We start from the raw sequence: 24,905 nt of genomic DNA on the forward strand, positions 1-24,905 counted from the left end.
CCATATTGGCGAAACATACAGCTCTGGAAGAAATTAAGAGCCCGCTCCAAATGTTCCTTAAATCAGCATCTCTCTCTACATCTCATGGCCAGCTCAATCCAGATGTGAACCCCTGAAAACCTCCTGAATGTGATTAAGAGGAAGATGGATGGTCACAAGCCATCGAACAAAGAGCGGCCTAACGTCAGCCAGCAGCGCTGTGACAGACTGGAGAGCGTGCAGAGACACATGAGAGCTGTAATTAAAAACAAACTCTTCCTGAGTTAAAACATTAGTATTCTGTTGTTTAAACATGAACGTGTTACCAGTCATCATCTTGTGCAAATAAAAGACCTGAATGAGAATATTTTATGTGGAAGTAGAGAGAAATGTTGTTTACAATAAAACAAAACAGAAACCTATAAATAATAGAACCAGAGAAAAACATATCTTTGCAGTGGTCTCTTAATTTTTCCGGAGCTGTTAAGTCGAACTAATATGAAGTGCTTGAGTTCAGTCTCATTTTCTTTTTTTATCCTGGACTTGTTTTGGACTGTTTACTAGGATCTGTCTCGCCTCCGCCACAAGTATCACCTTTAAACTTATTTTAAAATTACAATGCAGACTAGAAACTTTACTTTCAATAGCCCAGTCATTTAGAGCGCATGCCATTACTTGTATTCGTCTTTACAATGCAATAATAATAATAATAATAACAATAATACTTTTGATATATAACACACTTTACAGTTGAATCAAATCTCATTGTGCTACAGGATAAAGACATGAACTTAAAACAAGAGATAAAACCCACAGGTAATAAGAACAAGTAATACAAAAACAACAGGTTATTAAAATAATAAGTAAAAGCAAGCAGAATTAATAAAGAAAAAGTCCCTTTTAAAAGGTTTCTACACTATGTGGTGACCTCAGGTGGTCAGGCAGGGCCTTCCTCAGGTGGTCAGGCAGGGCCTTTCTCAGGTGGTCAGGCAGGGCCTTCCACAGGTGGTCAGGCAGGGCCTTCCACAGGCTTGAAGCGGCAGAGTGGAAGGCCCGATCCGCCATAGTGTGGAGCTTAGTCCTGGAGGGGATGAAGACGATAGGTGTTTCCAGACCGGAGGTTTCTCTTGGTGGTTTGAGGGGTGAGCAGCTCTTTGAGGGAGGTAGGGGCGTTTCCTGGATGCATTGATGTGTTAGTAGCTGTGGTGGATAAAGTACCTGAAAGCCATACTTGAGTAAAAGTGATCAAACCAGACTTTGGTAAAAGTCAGCTGTTCTCATATTACTTGAGTAAAAGTCTTAAAGTATCTGATCTTTTCTGTACTTAAGTATCAAATTTATTTCTCATATAAATTGGACTTAACTATTGAAAGTAAAAGAATTTCGAGAGTTATTAACTTTATTCTCTACTGTAAAACTCGAAGAAAAACGATCTTCACAACTTAAGATCCCATTTTTAGGATAATTAACCTCTATTATGATGCTATTTATGGGCCCCTTATTTACCATCAGAGCACGTCTTAATCATGTAAAATAATTTGAGATGTGTACGTCAGATTTGATGCACAGCTGCTATTATTAAACCTGTAATGATTAGAGTTGGAGAAAGAGTTAAATGCATTTATATGACATTTATTGTAAACATCCACAATCATTAGACCAACAAACGTCTCCCGACTGACAAAGTAACAAAGACTGTTCGGGGAAGTGTATCGGAGTAAAAGTACACATTTAACTCGGGGAATGTAGAGGAGTAAAAGAAGAAATTGCAAGAAATGTAAAAACTCAAGTAAAGAGTACAGATACTCCGAGAAAATACTTTACACCACTGGTTAATCGTAGTGAGTGAAGGATTGGTGTAGTGTGGTCGTACTTAGGCACTCTCATCAGGACCCTAGCAGCGCTGTTTTGAACATATTGGAGCCTCTGCAGGTTCTAGTTAGGGTTCCAGATGAGATGTGCGTTGCAGTAGTCAAGGCTTGAGGGGACAAAGGTGTTGACGGGTTTATCTGTATCAGAGAGGGTGAGTGAGGGACGGAGTTTTGCAATGTTTTGCACTTTGAGACATTTACTCCCATGCACAAATATGTGTAAAAGTAATGACGATATAATGAAAAATTAACTCCAACAAAACAGGATGTTTCCGAGTTTAGAAAATTAGAAAGACTTGCATCGAGTGGTATAATTACTTCCTCCTTCCTGTTTGAAAAGTGCTAATCAGTGACAGTTGCTGTCCTGCTTGTTTAGAAGCAAACCATGCAGACTGCTGGCTTCTCCATCCTGTGATTGCACATGTAACGTACATTGACCTCAAGACAGAAAATGAGCCTAAATTAATGTTGTCTTTCTTGAAGCATTGTTTATTTTGGTTGAGCGGCTGATTTCTAAATTGCTGCTTAGAGACGATCAACTGTCAACTCCACTTACTGCACAGACACACACAGTGATTAGGCTTCCCGATAATCAATCGCTGCTGAATCCCAAGCAGACAGTTGAAGTGATGAATATTCTATTTAGAGGTGTTCGCCAAGGAAAGCTGTGGATGTACTTGAGGCTGCCGCAGTTGATTAATGTTTATATTTATTACATGTGTCAGGAGATGTACACACCAAACCAAATTACATGTGACATGTTTATAACATATGTTGCAGTGTCCACTCAGCTGTTCTTACAATGACTCATTCACACACAATCCAAGAAACGCTCTTCCTGCAGTGTCGTCAACTGAAGCGTGTTTGTATGTGCTCCTCTGTGTGTGCGTAGGCGGTCCATCAGAGGGTAAGCTGCTGCCGGGCGATGAGATCATCATGATCAACGACGAGCCCGTCGGCTCGGCTCCAAGAGAACGAGTCATCGACCTCGTAAGGTGATTGCGCAAAGCTTGTGATCTGTCAGAATCCAAGCTCTAATAATTCAGATTTTATAGAGAAAGACATATATCACATGACAAGGCCTGTACTTGAGGTTATTGATAAGATTTAAAGGGCCAGTGCGCTCTTATTACAAAATGACATATTGTTCTACTTAACTCCATCCATCCATTCACATAAAATCGCTGTGATTGGAATACAAAGAATGTCACAGTTATTCTGATTAATCCAAAGACCTTTCTATAAACAGCTTTCACTGAAACATATTGTTTGCGAAGAAATAGTCCCTTTGAAAATTGTCGACATTGAGATCTGTGGATTATCCAGATTAATTTGGACGCTATTCCCGGAAAAAGTTTTTCCTCATGTAATTTTTTATGGATGTGAAACCAAACTCTGTTAGGACGCAGATATCTCAAAACTTCTGCACATGCAAACTGAACTATCTGCATGCTAAAAGACTACAAAAATGGTGAGGGAGCACAATAAAACATCTTAAGCTCAAAAAAATGTAATATAATGCAGGGGCATGTTAGTATCTGAAATATACTTTTTTTTGTGAGGTATTTAATACGGAAGCCCGAAGTGGACATACATCCATACATTTTATTTACTCCTCTTTCTTGTGATGACGAGTCCTTTCTTGTTGTTTTTTTTGAGATCTCAACTTATTTGTCTTGTTATCTCGAGATAACAACGGTGCACCACTGTAACATCAGATTATAGTAACTCATATCCCCAGAGTTACACACATCAGTGTGGGCAAAGGCAGCATGACATGTCCTGGTCTGTAATATCACAGTGACCAGCCTGTTGTTTTGTTTTCTAGATCGCCAGAAAATTATTGCGTTATCACGAGAAAGCAAGCTTTGTTATCTCGAGACAATGAGATAAATGAATCCATTATCATGGGAAAATTAGTCGGGATGCACGATATTCGATATGCCGATATTTTCCAACCCCTTTTGCCAATTGCCGAGAACATCAAGTCTCTCCTGTAGTGGATATCATGCCTACTGTAGTGGCCCACTGGCAAAACAGTGCTTTTTAAAATGTAGGCAATATAAAAAACTACTTAAACTGAGGTTATGTACAAAATGCCATATTAAATTTTCTTTCAAAGAAAACTGTAATATTCATGAAGCTTATTTGGGAATCATCAAGTATTTAGGCATAATTAAAGCGTTCTTTTATCGGCGGTGAATATCGGCAGAAAAATGATATATCTGCAGATACCGTAGAACGTGCCGATAATATCGTGCATCCCTGAAAACCAGCTTTGTTATCTGGAGATAACGAGATAAATGAATCCTTTATAATAGGACAACCAGCTTTATTATCTCGAGATAATGAGATAAATGAATCCATAACAGGGGGAAAACAAGCTTTGTTACCCCGAGATAACAAGAACAATTAAAGCAATAAATTGTTTTTTGCTGCTGTCTTGGCCAGGTCTCCCTTGAAAATGAGATTCTTAATCTCAATGGGACTACCTGGTTAAATAAAGGTTAAATAAAATAAATAAAATAAAAAAAGCTGCAAGCAGCGATGAACGGGCCCTCGCACCCGTGTGCAGGTCGGGGTGTGTTGCAGTCGCGTTGTGATGATCAAAGACAAACCAGTGGAAACGACTCTCAATTCTGCCGTGTTCTGGAGACAACACCAAATGTTGGCGACAAAGTGTAAGCGGACCAAAATGTGCAGCAGCCAAAGTGTGTTTGACAGACACAAAACAGTGAAAAAGGCTGGAAATTGTCAAGTTATTTAGACACGAGACTAAACCCATTGGTGCTCGGGCCCTAATTAGTCGACATCTTGAGAAAACAACCAGAAATTACTTGTTACCCCGGGATCTAAAATGTATGGATGTGTGTCCGCTTAGGCCCAGATGAATTCACAATTAAACCAAAGTCGTTATCATAAATTCACTTTTGAGATCTCATCTTTAACTTCCCAAAAAACAACTCCAATGAAGTGCCTGCAAAGTATGAGTCATGCTTTACACCCATATATACATAATGCTAAGTTAATACAGTTCAGCTAATCACTCACAAATCCTCTTGTAAAGTTCAGAAAAATAATTATTCAGCTTTAATAAGAAGACAGAAAATGCTTTCTGTTAATTCATGAATACAGTTTTGGTTCACTCGAGATAATGTCACGTTTTTTTTTCTAAATGGGAAACTAATGAGTATCAAAGTGTGTGTGTGCTTTTACTGCTGCTACGTGTAAGTGCTGATTGCCAAAGGCATCTAATTTAATTTCAGACAAGCTAATCAAGTTTCTGTCGTCTATCTGCCGTTGTTTTTCTCTTTGGTTGTTCTTTTCTGATGGTTTCGATGACTCTGTGATCTGTGGTCTTCTCGCTTCAGGAGCTGCAAAGAATCCATCATGTTGACTGTCGTCCAGCCGTATCCTGTGAGTAGATCAGCTCGAGCAGTAGGGGTTTCTTTAGTTTTTGGAGCACACTAAGAGGATTGGATTTATCAGATATATGTTTCAAAATAGTGCTGAAATTAAGTTAAAAGACTCAGTAATGCAACATCGTCTGCCTTTGACTGCCTTCATATTCAGGGAGGTGCAGATTTTAAGCTTGTACCTTCAGCATCACATTTCAGTCATTACTTTTAGTACAAACCCCTCTCTAGTCTCCCTTTTCTCTTTTAACCTGTTTGCTTCAGGTAAAATTAACACTTAAATTTCAGCACTTTACCCAACCAGTTACAGAACGATGAGAACACCGCATCTAAAGATTACGCCTCATCATAGCTTCTCATTTAAACAGTCTGACTGACTGTTTGTCAGTCGCTCCTGTTTGTGCGGAAGAAGCGTCAAATGATGAGCGCACAGAGCCTGAAGCAGAAAAGCCGAGTTGTTCGAGTTAACAGAGGAAGTTTACAACTGCCTTCATGCTACCTTTTACCTCTAACTGGTGCTTGAGGCTTTAAACATCATGGATTTTGAATGTCTGACGGACAACTGCCAACATTTTAGTTCCGTCTCGTCTCGAAGACAAAACATACGTGTCGTCAGAGTTTTTCTATTTTTAGTTTGTCAACGCCTCGTATTCGTCATTTTTCATCACAGTTTTTGTTAACGAAATGAACACTGATCAAAAGCATTATTTACTCAGGCTTGAGCAGCATTTGGTAAACAACACTGTTCCTTTGGGAAATTTTAGTTTTTCATAAAATTGACATCTTTAATAGGAACAGATGCTGATTGTTACAGATAAAGTCGGGGAATTAGTTCTACCAATTTTAGGAATGTTTGGTTATTGTAATAATATATTATAGCTTCTCCAATGTGCTTCTGTCTTTGTGCATGTATTTATGCCTCTCTTATATCCCTCCTCCTCCATCTGTCTGTCTCTGTCTTCCCCTTTCCCCCTCTCTCTCTCTCTCTCTCTCTCTCTTTCTCTCTCTCTCTCTCTCTATCCCTGCTCCTCTCTTTGGACGGCTGCCTCTTAGTCCCCTAAATCAGCGTTCATCAGTGCAGCCAAAAAAGCCATGCTCAAGTCCAATCCGGTCAAAGTGCGCTTTGCAGAGGAGGTCATTATAAACGGCCAGGTTCCAGTAAGTTCCGCCACACACACACACGCTCACACATAGACGCACTTGCGCACACTTATGTATGACCTATATAGGCTTTGCCAGATGGTTGTCACTTCTTCTTTTAGATGAGGAAGACTTATTGTGTTTCTTACGGTGAAAACTGTAGCGTATCTTTAGGTAGGTATCTTTGCTAACGTTGTACTCTAACCCCAATACCCTTAATACTACCACATCAACTCCGATATACAGTAAAGCAAAGTTAGACCGACTCTGATGAAGGAGAGGGTCAACGCGCTGTAGGTGAGGCGTGTGGAGGCTGTCGGAGCGGCGTGGCCTAGAGCTTCAGGCGCCCTGGGCTTTAACCCGAGTAACATCCCTCGGAGCGGCGCCGCACGGCTGGTTCGGTCTCTCTAGATGACGACGTGCAGGTCACTCCGTGTTGTGACTGGTACTGGATGGAGGCTGAGTGCGTCTTCTGGGCTCTGGGTTTGAGGCTTGTCAGAGCGCAGGGATTGGAGCAAAAAGAGAGCTGTTGTCTTCAGTTCTTGGAACACAGGGCTAGAACAGCTTGAAGCTTACTTGGAGCAATGTCTACTTGCGAGGTCTTCAGCGCGGCAAGGCGCACGCAGGCTCTGGGCCTTCTCGCGGGGCAAAACTTAAAAGAAAGGGTTAAAAGTCCGGAGGCAGGGTGTGGAGCTCGTCAGCTGCCGGGTCCCAGAGGATGAAGGGAAAAGAGGAAGAAGCAAGAGTGTAAGAGCGTAAGAGGGTAAGACGGTAAGAGTGTAAGAGCGAGATCTTGGGGTGTCGTCTCTTTTTTAAAGGGTCTCTTCCCCCGAGGGCAGTGTCCAATCAAAACGGCGTGAAGTTGACCAATCCTTTGTCCAAAACTTTCTTATCAAATAAGCTATTTCTTCCTAAACTTAATGTAGTTAATCTCATCTATCTAACCCCCCCATATTCGATACCTCTGGACTCTCAGCTGCGTGTAGACTCCAAACATCGCTGGGTTCTGATACACAGAATGAGATTAAATAAACAGTTCATGAAAGTGATAGTTAATTCAGCAATAAGCATATCATGGTGAACACACAGTTATATGTGAATGTGTATGTGTGTGTATATCAGGCCCGTCCTGATGCCACGCTCCAAAACAAATGCACTGAATGAAAAGACTGATCTTATTCCTCCTTTTCAGAACCCGGTGAAGGACAACTCTCTTCTGTTCATGCCAAATGTCCTGAAGGTCTACCTGGAGAACGGGCAGACCAAGTCTTTTCGCTTCGACAGCAGTACCTCTATCAAGGTACGTGCGTGTGTGTGTTCCTACCCGTAGGGCGCACTCGTCAAAATGAGCAGTCTCTGCTGCATCTATAATTACAAAGGGATAAATTCATTTAGACTGCAAATTACCGTGTCTTGAGGCACACACACGGACCATGAAATTCCATCACTTTTTCATTTCCATTTCTCTGAGCACCTCATTTATTCAGGCGAGGTGGCAAAGAGCATATTTTCAACCATGAGCAGTTCCAGAAGCAAGAGAGAGCTCAGTGTCTTATTTCCTGAGCTTCACTATCCTGTTACCGTCACAAGGCTTTTAGTCTAATACGGATTTATAAAACCATTTCACCTTTTTAAGCCAGAGATGTACAGATAAGTAAGATTATTTGTTGGGAAGAGAGAGTGGGGATGAGCCAATGTACATGGGTCATACCAACTGAACCGCTGAGATATACCGGCGCCCTTTTACTCCTACTTTTCCACTGAATCCCACAGGAACATTATTTAAAGTTTATTATGTTTATTCATTATTTGCATTATCAAATTATTACACTTATGAATCTTGCAACTTAGCTATTTAGTCAGGAAGCTAACTCACTATGTCACTAAGGGTAATTTGTAGCAAGTAGCCGATTTTCTCTGATGATATGGAATCAAAATGTAAATGTGATGTAAAATCTCTCAATTTAGTCATTTTTCTGCCCCAAAAAAAAAGTATTATATACTGTATATATATACATATATATACATATATATAGAGAGAGAGAGCGTTGAGGCTGTCCTCAGCTACGTCCGCAGCATGCAACTGCTTTCAAACACGTTGTCATCGGCCTCATAAGGACAGTCCTTGTAGCCCACCAAAGAGCCCATGGACCTGACGTGGTCAGCCACATACTAGGTTTTGACCTAGTCTTGTTAATTACAGCTTTCATGCATCTTGGCCTGCTCTCCTCCAGTCTGTCACAGCGCTGTTGGGCGACGTTAGGCCGCTCTTTGTTCTATGGCTTGTGACCATCCACATTCAGGAGGTTTTCAGTGGTTCAGATGGATTGGGCTGGCCATGACAGGAAGAGAGAGATGCTGTTTTAAGGAACATTTGGAGCGGTCTCTTAACTTTTTCCGGAGCTGTATATGTATAACTAATTTGTATCAAATGGAACATTTGTAAATTGTAAATGGACTGTACTTATCTTGCGCTTTTCTAGTCTTCCGACCACTCAAAACGCTTTTACATTACATGTCACATTCACACACTCAGCCACACACTGATGGCAGTGACCTAAGTACCAATTTCCAGTATGCATTCATACCCGATTGCTATGCCCCCGGGAGCAATTTGGGGTTCAGTGTCTTGCCAGAGGACACTTCCACATGAGACTGTAGCTTTGAATTAAGGGACGACCGATTCTACCAAACTAATGTCTTTGAGTGATTATACTAGCGTAGATAAAGGACAAAAGTTACTGAAGAGGAAGGAAGATCCTGATGCATTAGCATAAGAAATACATACTCATGCAGTCACCTAATTCAATAACTGTATTTTGTAAAGAATTGGCAGCAGACAAATAATTATATATATGAGGAATAACATGCTACAATTCTAATTTTCTCCTACTTATGCATCCAAGTTTACCATAGCTCACCATGGGACTCATACATTAAGGAGTAAATCATTTATTGTACTACATGACAACCTTTCAATCACCAGTTTGCAGCAGTCAACAACAACTGTGCTGTACCTTTATATAAACTCGCCCCCGGAGCTTGCTGTTGGGAGCTAAACATCTGTCATTATTTGACCTTGGTTTGACACCTGGGGAAAAATTGAATCTTACCTACGCCCACAGTGTTTTTACACTTCCACATTTTTTATATGATAGGTAAGAGGAGGTAAGAGGCTGTTTGAAGCTGCATAAAGAATGGAAATGTTGAGCACAGAATCCAGCTGCTGTAACTCTGCTCAGGTCATGTATAGTGGCATCGTATATCATAAATAGTTTCCCCACTTTGCATCATTTTAGCTATTTTGCAGCTGCTCTGATCACATATTCATGTGCTGTGTTTGTCTCAGGACGTGATCCTGACCCTGCAAGAGAAGCTGTCAATCAAATGCATCGAGCACTTCTCCCTCGTATTGGAGCAGAGGGATGAAGGCTCCGGGAGCAAACTGCTTCTCCTGCACGAACAGGAGATGCTAACTCAGGTAAGAGATGCTTCCTCCGCCTTGTTCACTTTCTTTAATGTCTGACACACAAATACCAAACTTGCGCACACACACTCCTGCTCAGTATTCAAGCAGCATTTGGACCCGAGTGTCATTTATCAGAACCGGCACAGCAGGGGCGACAGCTCGCATTACACCTATCCTCCCCTCGCGCGCACACATAAACACCACACACAGACTTTCACCCACAGTGCCCGCTTCATTCTAATGAGGTTACAGGATCACAAGAGGACGAGTTTAATATTCACACCACACAGTTGCGATGTGCAGCTCTGCTCTGTGGCACGCACAGTGGCAGATGAACGTTGACACGCTTGATAAAACATATTCTATACTGTAATACACCCGAGTGTCAGTCTTGGTGACAGGTGTGTAGGAGAAGGGTTGTAGACTCCCCTGCCCTCTCTTAGCTGCTACATTAAATCATTTATAAAGTGTAATCAATATTTAAAAGATGCTGCTGAACTGGTGGTTTTAGCTTGAATAAAAAATGGAGTCAAATACACAGACAAGCACCGCAAGCAAGTTATTTTTTCTGGGTTACTGCTGCTGAATTACACAAGCAAGTTTTTGGGTTGTAAAGTGGTTTGAATAACACTGTGTTAATGCATTTATGCAACTCCTGTTAATGCTGCAGCAGCGCTGGAATCTAACAAAGAAACATGCTGAAGGTTTTACTTGAGTATTTTCATTAGTTTGGACTTCTACGTCGCCACATTTCAAAGGCAAATATTATATAGAATTACTCCACTATACTTGATTGGCAGCTGCTATATATCCACAGGTCAGATTAAGAATTTGTTTCTGTTTTTTTTAAGATTATTTTTGGGGCTTTTTGCCTTTAATTAATAGGACAGCTGAAGTAAGATAGGAAATGTTGGGAGGAGTGAGTGGGGGACGACATGCACCAAATGATCAGCAGACTGGGAGTCGAACCTGCGACCGTTGCGAAGAGGACTGTAGCCTCTGAATATGTGGCGCATGCTCTACCAACTGAGCTAAACCAGCGGCCCAAGAAGTGTTTTTTTAACACATTATCTCATCCTGCTTTACTTTAACATTCAAACGTATCACTCTTTGCTCTGGTTAATAAAGAAAAAAGGCTGATTTGGCACCCCGAAGCCTCTTCTGACACAGTGCTAACAATCATTAAAAGTAACTGTAAAGATAAGATGTCAATCTTGTCGCTGATGGTCTTGTTTGCCTTTGTAGCTCACATGGAGACATCAGTGTTAATTTCAATCTGTTTCATAACCAGCTAAAAACTCCTCACAGGAGGAGCACTTGATTAAGGTGGATTGTTTTTAATCACATTATTGCTAGCATGCTCAAAACTTTGTATTGCACTACCGTGTTGTTGTTGTTGTAAAAACGATGGTCAAAATTGATGCATCTCAGTCCAAGATATCTTGACTTTAAGCCCAAATAACACTAAATCCTACACTTCCCATAATGCAACTCCATAGTTTCTTTCATATGACTGTCCACACCTTGAAAAAAAGGCTTTCTGTTATAATCACCACAACAACCATATATCAATACCAATTCACTACTACTACATACTACTACTTCGTAACAGTATTATTAATACTTGATTCTCTACTACTAAAAGTACTTCCATTCATTCATTTAGTCTTACAGCTATAGCTCCTAGTGTCATAACGTCTGCTAGTACTTCTCCTTCCAGTACTAGTCTGTCCTCTCCTCCTACTTCTACTTTAACTGCTGACATTAATGCTACGAAACTACTGTTTACCAATGAGTGTATATAAAGATGGACGACGCGTCTTCATCTACTCTCATTGTACAAAAGTGAAGCCAAAATACCCCTAGAAGTGAGCACTCCATCCAGAGGCTGGTGGAGCCGTGGTATTGACATCCCGCCCCTTCAGCTAACCAAAACACACATTTAACTTCCAGAAAAAGACGCCACAGCTCCCTCATGTCAGCGTATTTAACAGCATAATGAGAACTTCAATCACTGCAGGGATTGTTTTAGTTACCTTTCCCCTTGCCGTTCCTCCCCTGCTCTGCTACTCTGGAACAGATCGGCTGCAGGAGCCCCATTTGTCCACAGAGCTGCCAGTCAGCAGGGGGCGCTCAAAATGTTTTGGCTTCACTTTTAGGGAGCTGTCATGTCATCCATCTTTTTATACAGTCTATTGTTACATGCGCTTTAGCTGAATGATGCATTTCTCACACTCTTCTTTCATTTACTTACTGACTTTCTCAGCCACACATGTGTATCCACTAATGATTGTACACTTCTTTGTCTTCTCTGTGTGCGTCGATGCCTCTGTTCATCTATCACCCTCAATCGATGCCTTTCTTCTTCTTCCCCTCCTCTCCCCCGTCTCCTGTATCCCCAGGTGACTCAGAGGCCCGGCTGTGACAAGATGAAGTGTTTCTTCAGAGTCAGCTTCGTGCCCCGGGACCCGGTGGAGCTGCTCCGGAGAGACGCTGTGGCATTTGAATACCTCTATGTGCAGGTGAGCTGATTCTGTCATAAAAACTAAAACTCCTATTAAATCGAACCCGAGAATAGTTAGGATAGTTTTTCAACTTTGAGATGTGTACACTCCACCAGATGGTTTGGAAATGATTTTGGTCATTAACTCAGAAGGATACAGAATGAATCCTTTCAAAACAAAAGCCTATTTGCAAATGATATCCTGAAATAACATAATAAACTACTACTTTCTAAAACAATAAACTGCTTCCCAATAGGCTTTCTTTGATATGTAGTCCAGTGAAATAGCTGGGAGAGGGAAAGCTACCCATCTTTTCCTGTCAGAGTTCACCTTTTTGTGCTTCCGAGTCCTTCATCAGGGACTGAAAACCACTTCCCTTTGAAGGAGCCTCCTTCCACACAGGTTGAGAAGAACTTATTTCAGCTCACTGGGGATGCACTGCTGCTCCAATTCCTCGATGCAGACACCAAATGCACTTCACAAGCTTTAAAAAAAACTCACTTGATTCTCATGTCATTTTCCTTCATACGTTTCCGTAGAGTTGCAACGACGTGGTCTTGGAGCGGTTCGGCCCGGAGCTGAAGTACGATGCTGCGCTGCGATTGGCCGCCCTGCAGATGTACATCCTCACCATGACGACCAGGCAGAGTCAGAAGGTTTCTCTCAAGTACATCCAGTAAGTTTTTTATTTACTCTGTTTTTCTATGATAACAAGTCATTTCCGTTTTTTTCTAGATCTTGACTTATTAATCTCGTTATCATTTTGTGGTACAGCATTAATAAGATCTCAAGAAATTACCGGAAATTACTTACCACGGGAAAACTTAGTGAGTAAAATGTGTGGATGCATGCCCGCTTAGGCCTTCGTAGTAGCATCCTCCAATTATTACTGAAGTGTTTTCTAGGTAACAACAAACTTACAAGTGAACTACACCTCTCTGATGAGTCAAGTAGAGACAGTCTGACTGATGCCACAAGAGGAAAAACACTTATTGCAATGCCTTCATTTTAATCAATTCTCGAGTTTAACCATGTTCGAGAACTAAAACAAAATATTTCTAAAATAAATTAACCAAAATTCATGCAAAAAAAAAAGATAGTGTTCACATTATTATCATCATTGCTATCAGATCATGTGTTTTTGTTGGTGTGTTTCAGCACAGCAGTTTATACAGGTCAGTGGTTGTTCGGAGAATCTTCTCACCTTTATAAACGAGGAGGCATTTCCCCAAAGAAAGCTCTCCGACCGTTCTTTTCTGTAACTGTCAACTTGTCTGAGACTTAACATCATCCAGCTTTTGACTGCAAGTATTTAACCCCCACTACTGTTGTCTAAGGGTTTTATGCTGAAATCAATCTCCCTTTCACAGAAAGGAATGGGGTCTGCCACTGTTCCTGCCTCCCGTCGTGCTGTCCAGCATGAAAGAGAAAAACATCAAGAAGGCTCTGACGCACATCCTCAAAACCAACCAGAACCTCGTGCCTCCTGGGAAAAAAGTAAGCAGCTCTCTTTGTCTTTCCTCGCCCTTGTTAATAAACTTCTGACACACACACAAAAGCGCACAAACACACTGCCTGTCTGTTTTCTGATGCAATATCCGAGAATAGCATCGCTGCCATGCTCAACCTTGTAAAGGTTCTCACCCATGTCAACCTTAGACCCCTCCTTGTCAAGCGAGACCTTGAATGCAAATGCGAATAAGAAACTAAATGCATTGTCAAACTGTGTGCATAATAAGATATTCATATTCACGCACACATGTTCAAGTCAGGGGCGTCTGATCCAACTTCAGCAGAACTTTTCAGCTCTTTGTGAAACTGTTTGGTTTGTGCATTCTGTAACATATATTTACGTACAAATGAGCTGCACACCAACATGAAATAAACCCATGCAAATAAGGTTAGCTGCAAGCTACTACAAGTGTCTACTCCATTATAATGCTAAATGTTAATGCATGAAAATTAAATATAGTTTTTCTGTATTTCTCATATTGTCAACTAATCCTATTAAACAACCAAAACCAACGAATAAAGCCGACTAGGGAGGGTTATCATTAGGATTTTATTGATACCGATACTGCTTATCGATACCGATACTTATTGTTTCTCTTATCGATATTGCTCTCCATTATTTGGTGCAAAAAAAAAAAGGACATGTCTTTATTAGGGTGTCTGATAGTGTGCCTCTGGAAGGGGGGTAGTGGCTCAGTGGGAAAGTCGGTTGTCTTTCATTTGGAAGGTTGGTGGTTCGATCACCAGCTCCCTCAGGCTACATGTCGAAGTGTGAGCAAGACACTGAACCCCAAACATGCTCCCGGTGTGTGAAAGGGTGAATGTGACGAGTAGTGTAAAAGCAGCTCTGAGTGGTTGCAACACTAGAAAAGCGCTATATAAGTACAGTGCTGTGTCATCTTCCTACAGTTACAGCGGTTAACGTGAAGTAACAGTAACAATCAATACTCAGCAAGTCAAACTTCACACTTTGGCGAGCTATCAGATCATTTTCCCTCGTTTAGAGATGGAGAATGGTTTAACTTAGGTGTCTGACTTCTGCTAGAGTTACGGCAGCGGCTTCGTCACCACTTGGGGACGGATGCCAGCTACGTTAGAATGAAAACAATGTTAAATAAAACAGAATGTTAACGTTAAATAGCGATTGGAGCACTATTTTCACATGAGCCTATTGGTGCTTTTGGCACGTACCGGTACCAAAATATACCTGTTCTGGATACCCATCCTTAAAGCCTACTTCTTAGCACAATAAGAACACATCAATGGGACACAACACTGCATTGGGGGGCATGTTCTTTACTTACACTGTACATGGGCCTTGTGGTTTATTTGGATTGGATCCCAGCATTAAATACATCACTTGATAAAAAAGTACACCAAGAATTAGCATGCTAAGAACAGTGGCATAAATAGAAATGTGTATATACACGATAATTTGCAAAGTATGTAGTTCCACAGCCAGGAAGCATTTATGAAGCGAAATATATGGGCAACATCAATCATCATCAGGCAAATGAGCATTTCTCTCTGCTTTTCTAAACTTAATTTACCTCATACAGCTTCATGTAGTGGTTAAAGGAATGTCATTCAGAATGTCAAACACCAGAAATCCTTAAATGTATATATATATGTGTACGGTGTCAGACACACGAGGGGGATATTGATCTATTCCATCCAGGCCAGAGAGTTATAACGTACAGGCTAATCATTTGTATTCATAGTGACGGCTGATGTGCGATGTATTTATTTGGGAGAGATACAGCCAAGCAAGCACCAACAAACTGACAAACATCGAAGCTGCAAATTAGCTTTCTCATTACCGCCTTGAAGCTATCACTCAGCACTCACCGAAAAAGAGGCAGCTCACTCAGGTTGTGGATGGGCCGCAGTAAAGCCTGAGCAAGAGTTTCATGAAAAACAAAATCAGTTTTTAATAAAGATGTCTGCTTTCCAACCCAGGAAGGTCAGACATCTCATTAGCCTTTTGTTTCTGAGACAGATGGTGAGGTCAAAGGGAGGTGACTCATTCTTTCAGGTAGGGGGGGCTCATTTAGTCAGGTGGGTAAAGTCTATGAGAGTGGGTTTCTCTTTCAAACCAAATAAAGTAATATAGCTCATAAAAGCTCATACATGTAGGTAAAAGTGAGGTAGCTCTTTCTGTCAGCCAGAAAGGACTTGTTTATTCAGTTGTTCACTCTCTCATTTAGGGTAAAATCTATCTTTGAAAGTTGACTACTGTCTTTATTCACATAACTGAAATAAAGGTAACTTATTGACTAACTTTACAGATGATAGCATCCACTTCCAGTTAGCCAGAACGACCACGCCCCCTTTTGGGTGAAACCAAGCGCTGTTGTAGTGCTGGTGGTGGATTAGAAATCACTCCGAATTGTCTTTACTTACACGGAGGGCAAAGGAGGGAAAAAGAAGAGCTCTGTGGCTTCAGACAGCATTAAATTGGTATACTTTGGGACCCGATATTGTGTTCCCTACTGGTTTTCGAACCACCTGGTATCCCTAAACCAGCGATCACTGTGTTTGTAACAGCAGCAGCTGGACTCAGTACAGTGGCCCTGAAGTACAAAACACTACAGCAAATCACAAAACGCGCCAGCAAATCACAAAACACCTCGGCATTTCAGAAAATGCGCCAGCAAATCACAAAACACCTCGGCATTTCAGAAAATGCGCCAGCAAATCACAAAACACCTCGGCATTTCAGAAAATGCGCCAGCAAATCACAAAACACCTCGGCATTTCAGAAAACGCGCCAGCAAATCACAAAACGCCCCAGCAAATCACAAAACACGCCAGCAAATCACAAAACGCGCCAGCATTTCAGAAAATGCGCCAGCAAATCTGCTGAAATGCTGGCGTAGTTTGTGATTTGCTGTAGTGTTTTGCAGTTCAGGCGACCGTAAGTCTGCCTCTGTCAACAGATTCTTCAATCTTTCGCAAACGTAATTTTGCCAATTTTCATGTTGCATCTCATACAAACTGCGGTGAAACATACATTACTACTAATCATTATAATAAATAAATAATAAATATTTTTAACAGTGACGCTCTAACTCAGGAAACTGGGTTTAGATACACACAGTGTGTGTCAGTTAATGACACCTCCGGTCACGGAGAGATGGGGACGTTCATCAAGCTTGATGAAGCCAGACATGAGAGAGATATTTTTGGGGGCTTTTTGCCTTTATTAGGACAGCTGAAGAGACAGGAAACGTGGGAAGTAGAGAGTGGGGGATGACATGCGCCAAGTGCCGACAGACCAGGAGTCGAGCCTGCCATCAGTGCGTCAAAGACTGTAGCCTCTGTACATGGGGCGCCTGCTCTACCAACTGAGCTAAAGCAGCGCCCAAGGTATTCTTTTTTTAAGTTATTTAACCAAAGACCCCATGATTTATGGGATTTCTGGGGCCTTGACTTTTGGGCAAAGTACTCGGATGAGTTGCTTTCATCTATGGGGTATAGATAGGGTAGATTCTATAGGGTAGAAAATATCGATAAGAATGGACAACTACTATAGGGTAGGTTTAATCTTCTAATTTACCTACAACAACTCCACTACAATCTATCAAAGAGAAGTCAGAGGTTATTAAGGTAACACTCTTAGTTTCCTTTGAAGTTCTTTTAAATGAACAGTCATTATGCTACAAATAAGCATGTGAATAAGCAACTCCTTAATGGTGAGTATGGGTACCTTAATGTAAAGTTTTCCCCCCTTTTTTCAGTTTCTAAATCACAAAGGAAGGTAGTTAAAAAATACTGAAAATGCTGAGACATAGAATGTTTGATGGATATATTCTGTACGTCTCATTGCAGTAAAAGCTTCAGTACTACCTCAGAAGCATCATTTCCAAAACCCCATATACCCTTAATGTCTGGAGAAGCACATATCCACACAAGCAAGCCATAAAGAGTTCTGCACTGCAGCAGCTCTTCACATTTTGATCAGATTTAAATGATCTGATGCGATGTAACTGAGAATCAGCGGTCCAAATCCAAATGGCTCGAGAGTGCTTTACATCCTGACATTAGAAGACAAATGCTTCTGTTCGGGTCGAAGTGATTTGAATGCTTGCTAATGTATTTCTCTTCTCTCTGTGCAGCTGACTGCTTTGCAGGCCAAGGTGCATTACCTGAGGTACCTCAGTGAACTCCGACTCTATGGAGGGAGGGAGTTCAAATCTATACTCCTGGTAAGACTGATAGTTTGGGGAAGAGGCTCTGTTGCTGATTTTCTGGGGGTAATAGGGAATAACAGTTGTATGCCTATGCAATACTTTCTAGCAAGGGGAGAAGCAGACCGAGGTGACGCTGTTAGTCGGCCCTCGTTACGGCATCAGTCATGTCATTAACGCCCGGACCAACCTGGTGGCCCTGTTGGCTGACTTCAGCCACGTCAACCGCATCGAGATCCTCACTGAGGATGATACCAACGTGCGCCTGGAGCTGCATGTTCTGGATGTCAGGGTGAGCACACTTTCATGTGAATTATTTCTATATTCTTTGTTTGCTCTCCCTTTTTTCATTCTTCCTTTCCCTCTATCGTTCGCAGCCTATCACACTGATCATGGAGTCGAGTGATGCAATGAACCTGGCCTGTATAACTGCAGGCTACTATCGCCTCCTAGTGGATGCAAGGAGATCTATCTTCAGTGTGCCCCACTGCAATAGCACTGGAGGGGATGACCCAAGTGAGTCATTACTTGCTGTGTCTGCATGTTAAATTTGTAGATATAATAGATATATAAGTAATATTAAGTTAGGAAGTTGATGGACTCTCTGTGTGACACATGGCTTAAAAATTGATGCCTTACAAGCAGCACAAAGCCTCAAAAGGCTTGATGCAGAGCACTCACAGGTCTCGAAAAGATGGGCAGCCCGTTCAAACTTTAATGACCTTAAATATATAAACATGTGAGGTAATAAAAGCTTGTACTTCTGCAGGTCAGGATCGTGTCCTGGAGTGGCCATACAGCACATCTCTGGGCTACAACGAGGAGCCCAGCCATGTAGAGGTCTACAACAGGGACTCCCAGTTTTCAGACAACGGGCAGAGAGAGAACAGCATCTCTTCTTACTTCCATGAACCCCAAAACCCTGACAGAGACCTCAGGGAACGGAGGAGTCCGGTGCCGCCTCCTCTTCCCCCTGCTACAAGACACAAAACTCAAGACTCACCTCGGAGCGCTAAAGTGTCATTTATTTTTGGGGGGGACCCACCTTTGAAGCCGAAAAACCTGGGCTATGAAAGACTGTTGGAGAGCCCTGAGGTACCAGAGCACAGACCGCCCTACTTGCACAACAACACAGACTATCGTTCCCAGGACAGAGTGCCATTTCAGTTCAGTGGTCTGACTCATGTCTATAGTAACATTATAAGCGAGGAAGGTGCCGAGGAGCCAGTGCTGAGGGATCTGTTTTATCGTGACACGACAGACGACGCAGAGGATGATGACGACGCTTCATGTGAGGAAGACTCCACAGGGGGGACACCTGTGGGAGAAGAAAGAGGAGGTGGGGGTGAAAACTGTGCTAACCAAGGAGGAGGTTTAGCCACAGCAGCCGGCAAAGCCACCTTCCTCAAAATCTCCGGTTCTACTGATGACATCATCGACCTGACTTCCCTACCTCCTCCCGAGGGAGATGACGGCGTCGATGAAGATGAGGACGACACACTGCTGCAGACGCTCAACCTCGCGATCGCGGCTCCGCCGCCAGGCTTTAGGGACAGTTCGGATGAGGACGCTGCGCCCGAGGGACGGCCGCTGAGCACACGTGACAACGATGATATCCCAGTATCGTTAATTGATGCTGTTCCAACCCACGGGGAGGGGGAGGGGAGCAGGGGAGGGGAGAGAAGGCTGGACAATGCGGTCATGAATACTCTGCAGGCGCTAGAGGCTCTGTCTGTCTCTGAACAGAGGCCTCCCCCACCACCACCGCACGGTCATAATCCAGGTCTGTTGATTACTAATGCAAGCCTAAATACATCCCCCTCAGTCTCCTATATCTGTCATTTGATATAATTTAAGCCCCTTGCACTGCACTACTGAACTTGTCCAGACAGTACACGAAGCAGCTGCATGTGAGAAATGTCCGAATCAATTGAACCGCACATTAAAAAGGCTTTATTCTGCCAGCCCGCACAGAGTCTGTGTGATGTCGGTCATATTTATTGTCATAACTCTGTGTAGTGCTTAATCAGTGCACATTAAACAGCAGTTAACTTCTAGTTGAATGACCTGTGTTTAACTTCCCTTGTCTTCTAGGGGCCTACGCATCTCGAGGCTTCAGCCCAGAGTCGTCCTCAGATTCTGGCAATGAGACAAACTCCTCCGAGATGACGGAAATCTCTGAACTTGCTGCTACTCACAGGCTCAGTGAGAGCCACATGCGTCTTCTGGTGGCCACAAGAGAAGGGTACCAACCTTTACTTGAGGAGAAAACAGAATTCCCCGTCTCACCCAGTACGGCAGGAACGATACAGAAGAAACCCCGTAGTCCAACGCGGCACCTTCAGCCTCCAGCAGTTCCTCCAAGACGGAGCCCCCTCTTAGAAACTGCATCGACAGGGCAAGAAAGCTTTGAGTTGAGGGCGCAGGCTAACCTCTCGTCCACTCTCCAGCGCCCCAGTTCCACCACACCAGGAGGCAAGCATCACAAAAAGTCTGCCGACTCCAGTGGGAAGTATAACACCTTCAGCACAAGAGAAGGCTATCGAGGTGAGAGCAGCGGGATCCGCAGCCGTCTCGACTTGGACCAGCGCACTTCTTTCTGCGAGCGTGGCGAAAGTCAAAGAAGACAAAATTCTTTTTTAACAGAAAATTCTGCAGCCGAGGGCCTTGGGATGAACAGCCACCCCCATGAGCATCACAGAATTCCCCGCCCTTCTTCCTCCGCCTCTGACCGTCTGTTAGATGTTGTCAACATCGGGGACTGTCATGCGGATAATGGAGCTGCAGCTGTTGAGCAAGAAGAACATTTAGTTGTGGCATCGTTGTTGTCCCCGACCAAAAAATCCCGATCAGGGGGGTCTGAGCAGGGATCGGACATACAGAGTGACCATCCACCTATGTCCAGGCAGCAGAGCGTTGCGAGGTTGTGTGAGTACCATCTAGCAAAAAGGATTTCAAATTTGCAAGGAGAAGCCCACAGTTCACTGCAGGGTTCTCTGTGCTCGTCCCTAGATGCTGGTGGAAGCACAAATAGTAGTGCATGTGCCACACCAACTGACTCCCCACGGGGCCCTGGTCCACTTGAATCCAAACACCACCATATGCAGAGGCATCCTCTTTCCAGTTCCTCCTCTTCATTGCTAAGGGTGTTAAACTACGAGGATAACAAAGCTGGAAACCCGCGCGGCCTCCCTGGACAAAGCACTCAGGGAAAAGACCACCCCCACGCAGACCCTGCCCTACTTCGGAAAATGCTGCCCAACATTCACGCTCCTGCAACTGGGCCTGAACCGGTCCGTCCCTCATCAGCAACACCGTCCAAGCATAAAGAGTCAGCAGGTAGCGGAAGCAAGAGGTCGCACAATGATCTGCATGCTAAGCAACAGGCCTGTTTAAAAGGGTTAAACCAGAAGGAAGGCAGCGAGGCGTACAGGCAGCTGATTAACTATCTAACAGTCAGCCAGATGCATCAGGGTGGGAAGCTGCACAGTGCAGGCATGGGAGCGGCGGTGAAAAAGGACACCAGGCGTTTTATCACTAGCAATCCCCAGCTTGTTGAAATGGTTAAGAATAGAGGGAACACCATCGCTCGCTGCCCGTGTATGCCTTCCTCCATATCATCCCCATTTCTCAGCCCAAATTTAGTCACCCCTAATGCGGCGAACATGCAGCTGGCGAATAAAAATCAACGGTCATACCATTCAGCCACACTTCCTGCCAAACTCAAAAGAAGTCCTGACATGCATGCTCAGACACTGAATGAAAGTCTAGATTTCAGGCCCACTACTTCTGAGAGAAGAAGCTCCTTTTCTGGCCTGGAAAGTGAACTAGAGAGGAGTGGTATGGACCCAGAGCACTTCCTGTCAATGTATAAGAGAGAGGGTTGTATCAGCCCTGATGGGGGATTCATTACAGGTGGAAACCACGAGGATGGGGGTGCTGCTAACCGCGCCCCACCTCGGTCAAGAAGCCAACCTAGTGGCACAACAGAGGACTGGTTCAGATCAGAACCAAGAGCGAAGCATGCAGTTCGTCAGTCTTCTCATCAACGTCCTAATGATTCTCTTTGTTTCTCTGCTGCCCCCAGTGTAAGTGGTCAACGAGACTTCAACACCATCTCACTTGGAAGGGGAGACCGTCCTTCAGCTTTTGTCAGGCAGGCATCTACAGGCCCAAGGGCTTGCATTACTTCTCCAAATCGCAACCCACAGTCACCACCTCCTCCGCCACCTCCCCCACCGCCACCTCCGTCTCTGTTGCCTCTTCCTGTGCAAGGCAACGCGAGCTCAAGCAACTCAATATGCCCGCAGGATTCCATCCATTCTGTGCAGTTCCGGCCGAATCAGAACCACATTCAAGCTCTTACCCCAACCCCGGCACAGACAGATTCCCTTAGCAATAGCCTGCAGCGGGGCAGGGAGCTCAAACGCAGCTCCAGCAATGTGACTGCAAGTTCTGGTAGCGTGGAAGTTCTGTTTGACAAGCCCACCCGTAGTCGGAGCCAGCAGCCCTTGTCACCGTCTGTGCCCCAGCAAGGTGAGACAAAAGTCCAGCGTAGGCCAACAAGGAAGCGGCTCTCCAAAAGCTACTCCCAAGGATCTGTATCTTCCCATACCTCGTGCTGGTCCACAGGCAATAGGTTGGATTGCAGAAGGGCGTCTGTTGCATTTCCCCTGCAGAAAGATGGAAAACATATAAAGGGCTCTCAAAAACTGGACACCAGTCCTTGGAGATGCAATGGGCCTTTTAGCTACTGTTTCTTCAAACGTAAGAGTGAGGGCGAAGAGGATGATATTGAGTGGGAAAGGCCAAGACGAAGCCGTGGTGGAAACGACATTAAGGCTCATGACGCTGCTGCATCAGCCATATTTCCCTGTGGCTCAGCGATGGATGCAGCTGGGGAGCAGCTTTATGGGGAGGTTCTCAATAACATGAGCTTCAGTGACCGTCTCGCGAGAATCAATGCACTCAAGGACCGCATGTATGGCTTCCCTTCCGGCTTCACAGATGTCCGCCGTGATGCCAGTGAGCTCATTGCGCTGGTAAGATCCAGCATAGGCCGCTGCGATCGTGGAGCCCAGATGCCTCTCCAGGACGTATCCCAGTATAAGCAGCTCCTCTCTGTTGAGTCCAAAGAATTAGGCCGGGCGTGCCGGAGGATGGCGCAGGCCCACGGTACTCCTGAGGAGATGCTGCTAGCTGTGACTTGTAGCTTCCAGGTGCTTTGCTGTCTCTGTGAAGCCTGTATGTGTCTGGTTAAAGGGCTCGGAGCATCAGCCTCACACCAGCAGAGAGAGGTTGTAGCTAAGGTTGATGAGGTTGTGATGAACTATATCTGTTTGCTCAAAGCGGCTGAGGCTGCTACTGTGGGAGCACCAGGGGAGCACAGCGTGAAAGCCCTGGTCCGCCACTCCAGTACCATGTCGGCTATTGCTAACGCACTCACCCGCTCCCTTAAAACGCTGCTTAGCAAGTAGAGGCTACTCCTTATGCTTTTTAGTGTGGCCTACACAGTCAGCAGAAGTCTGTCTTTAAGCATCTTGTTATTTCTGCTGGAACAGTCGTATGTTTTTCATATGAGGTCTGGGTGGTCTCCATATCAAAGTTAGATTTAACATAACACACTGGAAAATTAGTAAGATGCTTATTGGCAGTCCAATCTGACTGCACTTGATTTTTCTGATGACAATATTGTAATGTATATTTACAAAGCCATACTGTCACAGACCTTTGTAATATGTACCTAATAGATACCCTTTTACCTGTGCATTATGTAACTTATTTAAAAAATGTATAAAATGTACATAAATCCAATATAATTATTTGCTGTAGCAGTTTCAAGAAGCCATTGAGTTTTCAGCTTAATTAGCTCTATTATTGTACAGGGCTGGCGTGAATTCACTTTCAGCTCAATCAGTTCATAAAGTGCAGTTTTACTACAGATATTTATTAATTGTATTAATAATAATTCACCTAAAGACATCTAAGTTAAATGTGTCACAGCCAGTCAAGTGAGGAAATTGTTGCTATCATTTCTTTCACATGATAAATGTCGGGTTGTATTTCTGAATGACTGATAAAGTGAACTGAATTCAGCACTGTTGCTATATAATGCAGTTATTTAAGATAAGAGGGACATTTGTTAGACATGTAGAAAATACAGGGACACTGAGATTGCACTGCATTTACCACTGCTTCATATGTTATTGCATAGATTATTTTCAGAAGAGTAAATAGAAAGCTAGTCCCCAAGAAACTTAATATATACAAATATAAAGATGCTATAATATGACAATTTATTAAGACGTTTCTCAGATTGACGACTGTATAAATTATATCTAAATAGTCTTTGTGTTTTATTATCATATGTTTTGGAATAAGTTTTATGCTTAATTGATTTATTATTCCACACAATGTATCAAGATACAGTTTCTTGTCTCTTGGCAAGAAATTAATTCCTGTTTTCTTTTTTCAATAATCCACCAATCTATTAAAAGAACATTTTACAGATATGTTATTGTCTCTTGCCATGTGTCCATTGATTTGAAGGGTTCACAGCCAATACTTTAAATATGATACCAAAAAATGATTACTGTTGGCTTACATCTGAGCTCTCAAAGTTATCATGTCAATATGTAATGTCAGCTTTGTCTCAAGTTATTTCACAGCAGTTCGCATTTCTGGCAAGGAAATCCAAAATATCTCATCCAGCTGTTCCAGTCCAAACAGGTAAGAAATAATTCAAGTCTCCATGTCTCTTTCATTTGTCACTTCCTGGGCGGTCCCTTGTGCAGCCCCCAGTCCTTAACACAAATTCAAGAGAG

General features: G+C 43.1%; 1 protein-coding gene across 1 annotated transcript in view; it reads left to right on the top strand.

Moving 5' to 3' along the window:
• The window catches only part of LOC138603768 (FERM and PDZ domain-containing protein 4-like), a gene marked incomplete at its 5' end in the record, with an annotated part of 36,697 nt that extends 12,361 nt beyond the window's left edge, over positions 1-24,336 (top strand). The window contains 14 exons of the mRNA XM_069675677.1: positions 2,743-2,845; positions 5,222-5,267; positions 6,320-6,424; positions 7,599-7,706; positions 9,756-9,887; positions 12,278-12,397; positions 12,919-13,055; positions 13,750-13,876; positions 18,010-18,099; positions 18,191-18,373; positions 18,459-18,597; positions 18,851-19,176; positions 19,231-19,864; positions 20,176-24,336. Coding sequence (XP_069531778.1) covers positions 2,743-2,845; positions 5,222-5,267; positions 6,320-6,424; positions 7,599-7,706; positions 9,756-9,887; positions 12,278-12,397; positions 12,919-13,055; positions 13,750-13,876; positions 18,010-18,099; positions 18,191-18,373; positions 18,459-18,597; positions 18,851-19,176; positions 19,231-19,864; positions 20,176-23,558 — 5,633 coding nt within the window. The remainder of the gene's footprint in view (positions 1-2,742; positions 2,846-5,221; positions 5,268-6,319; positions 6,425-7,598; positions 7,707-9,755; positions 9,888-12,277; positions 12,398-12,918; positions 13,056-13,749; positions 13,877-18,009; positions 18,100-18,190; positions 18,374-18,458; positions 18,598-18,850; positions 19,177-19,230; positions 19,865-20,175) is intronic.
• Positions 24,337-24,905: the final 569 nt, after the last annotated feature.

This window comes from Semicossyphus pulcher, unplaced genomic scaffold (genome assembly GCF_022749685.1).
Source record: "Semicossyphus pulcher isolate SPU_LCO1_2020_fin unplaced genomic scaffold, fSemPul1.0.p SCAF_24, whole genome shotgun sequence".
NCBI lineage: Eukaryota > Metazoa > Chordata > Actinopteri > Labriformes > Labridae > Semicossyphus > Semicossyphus pulcher.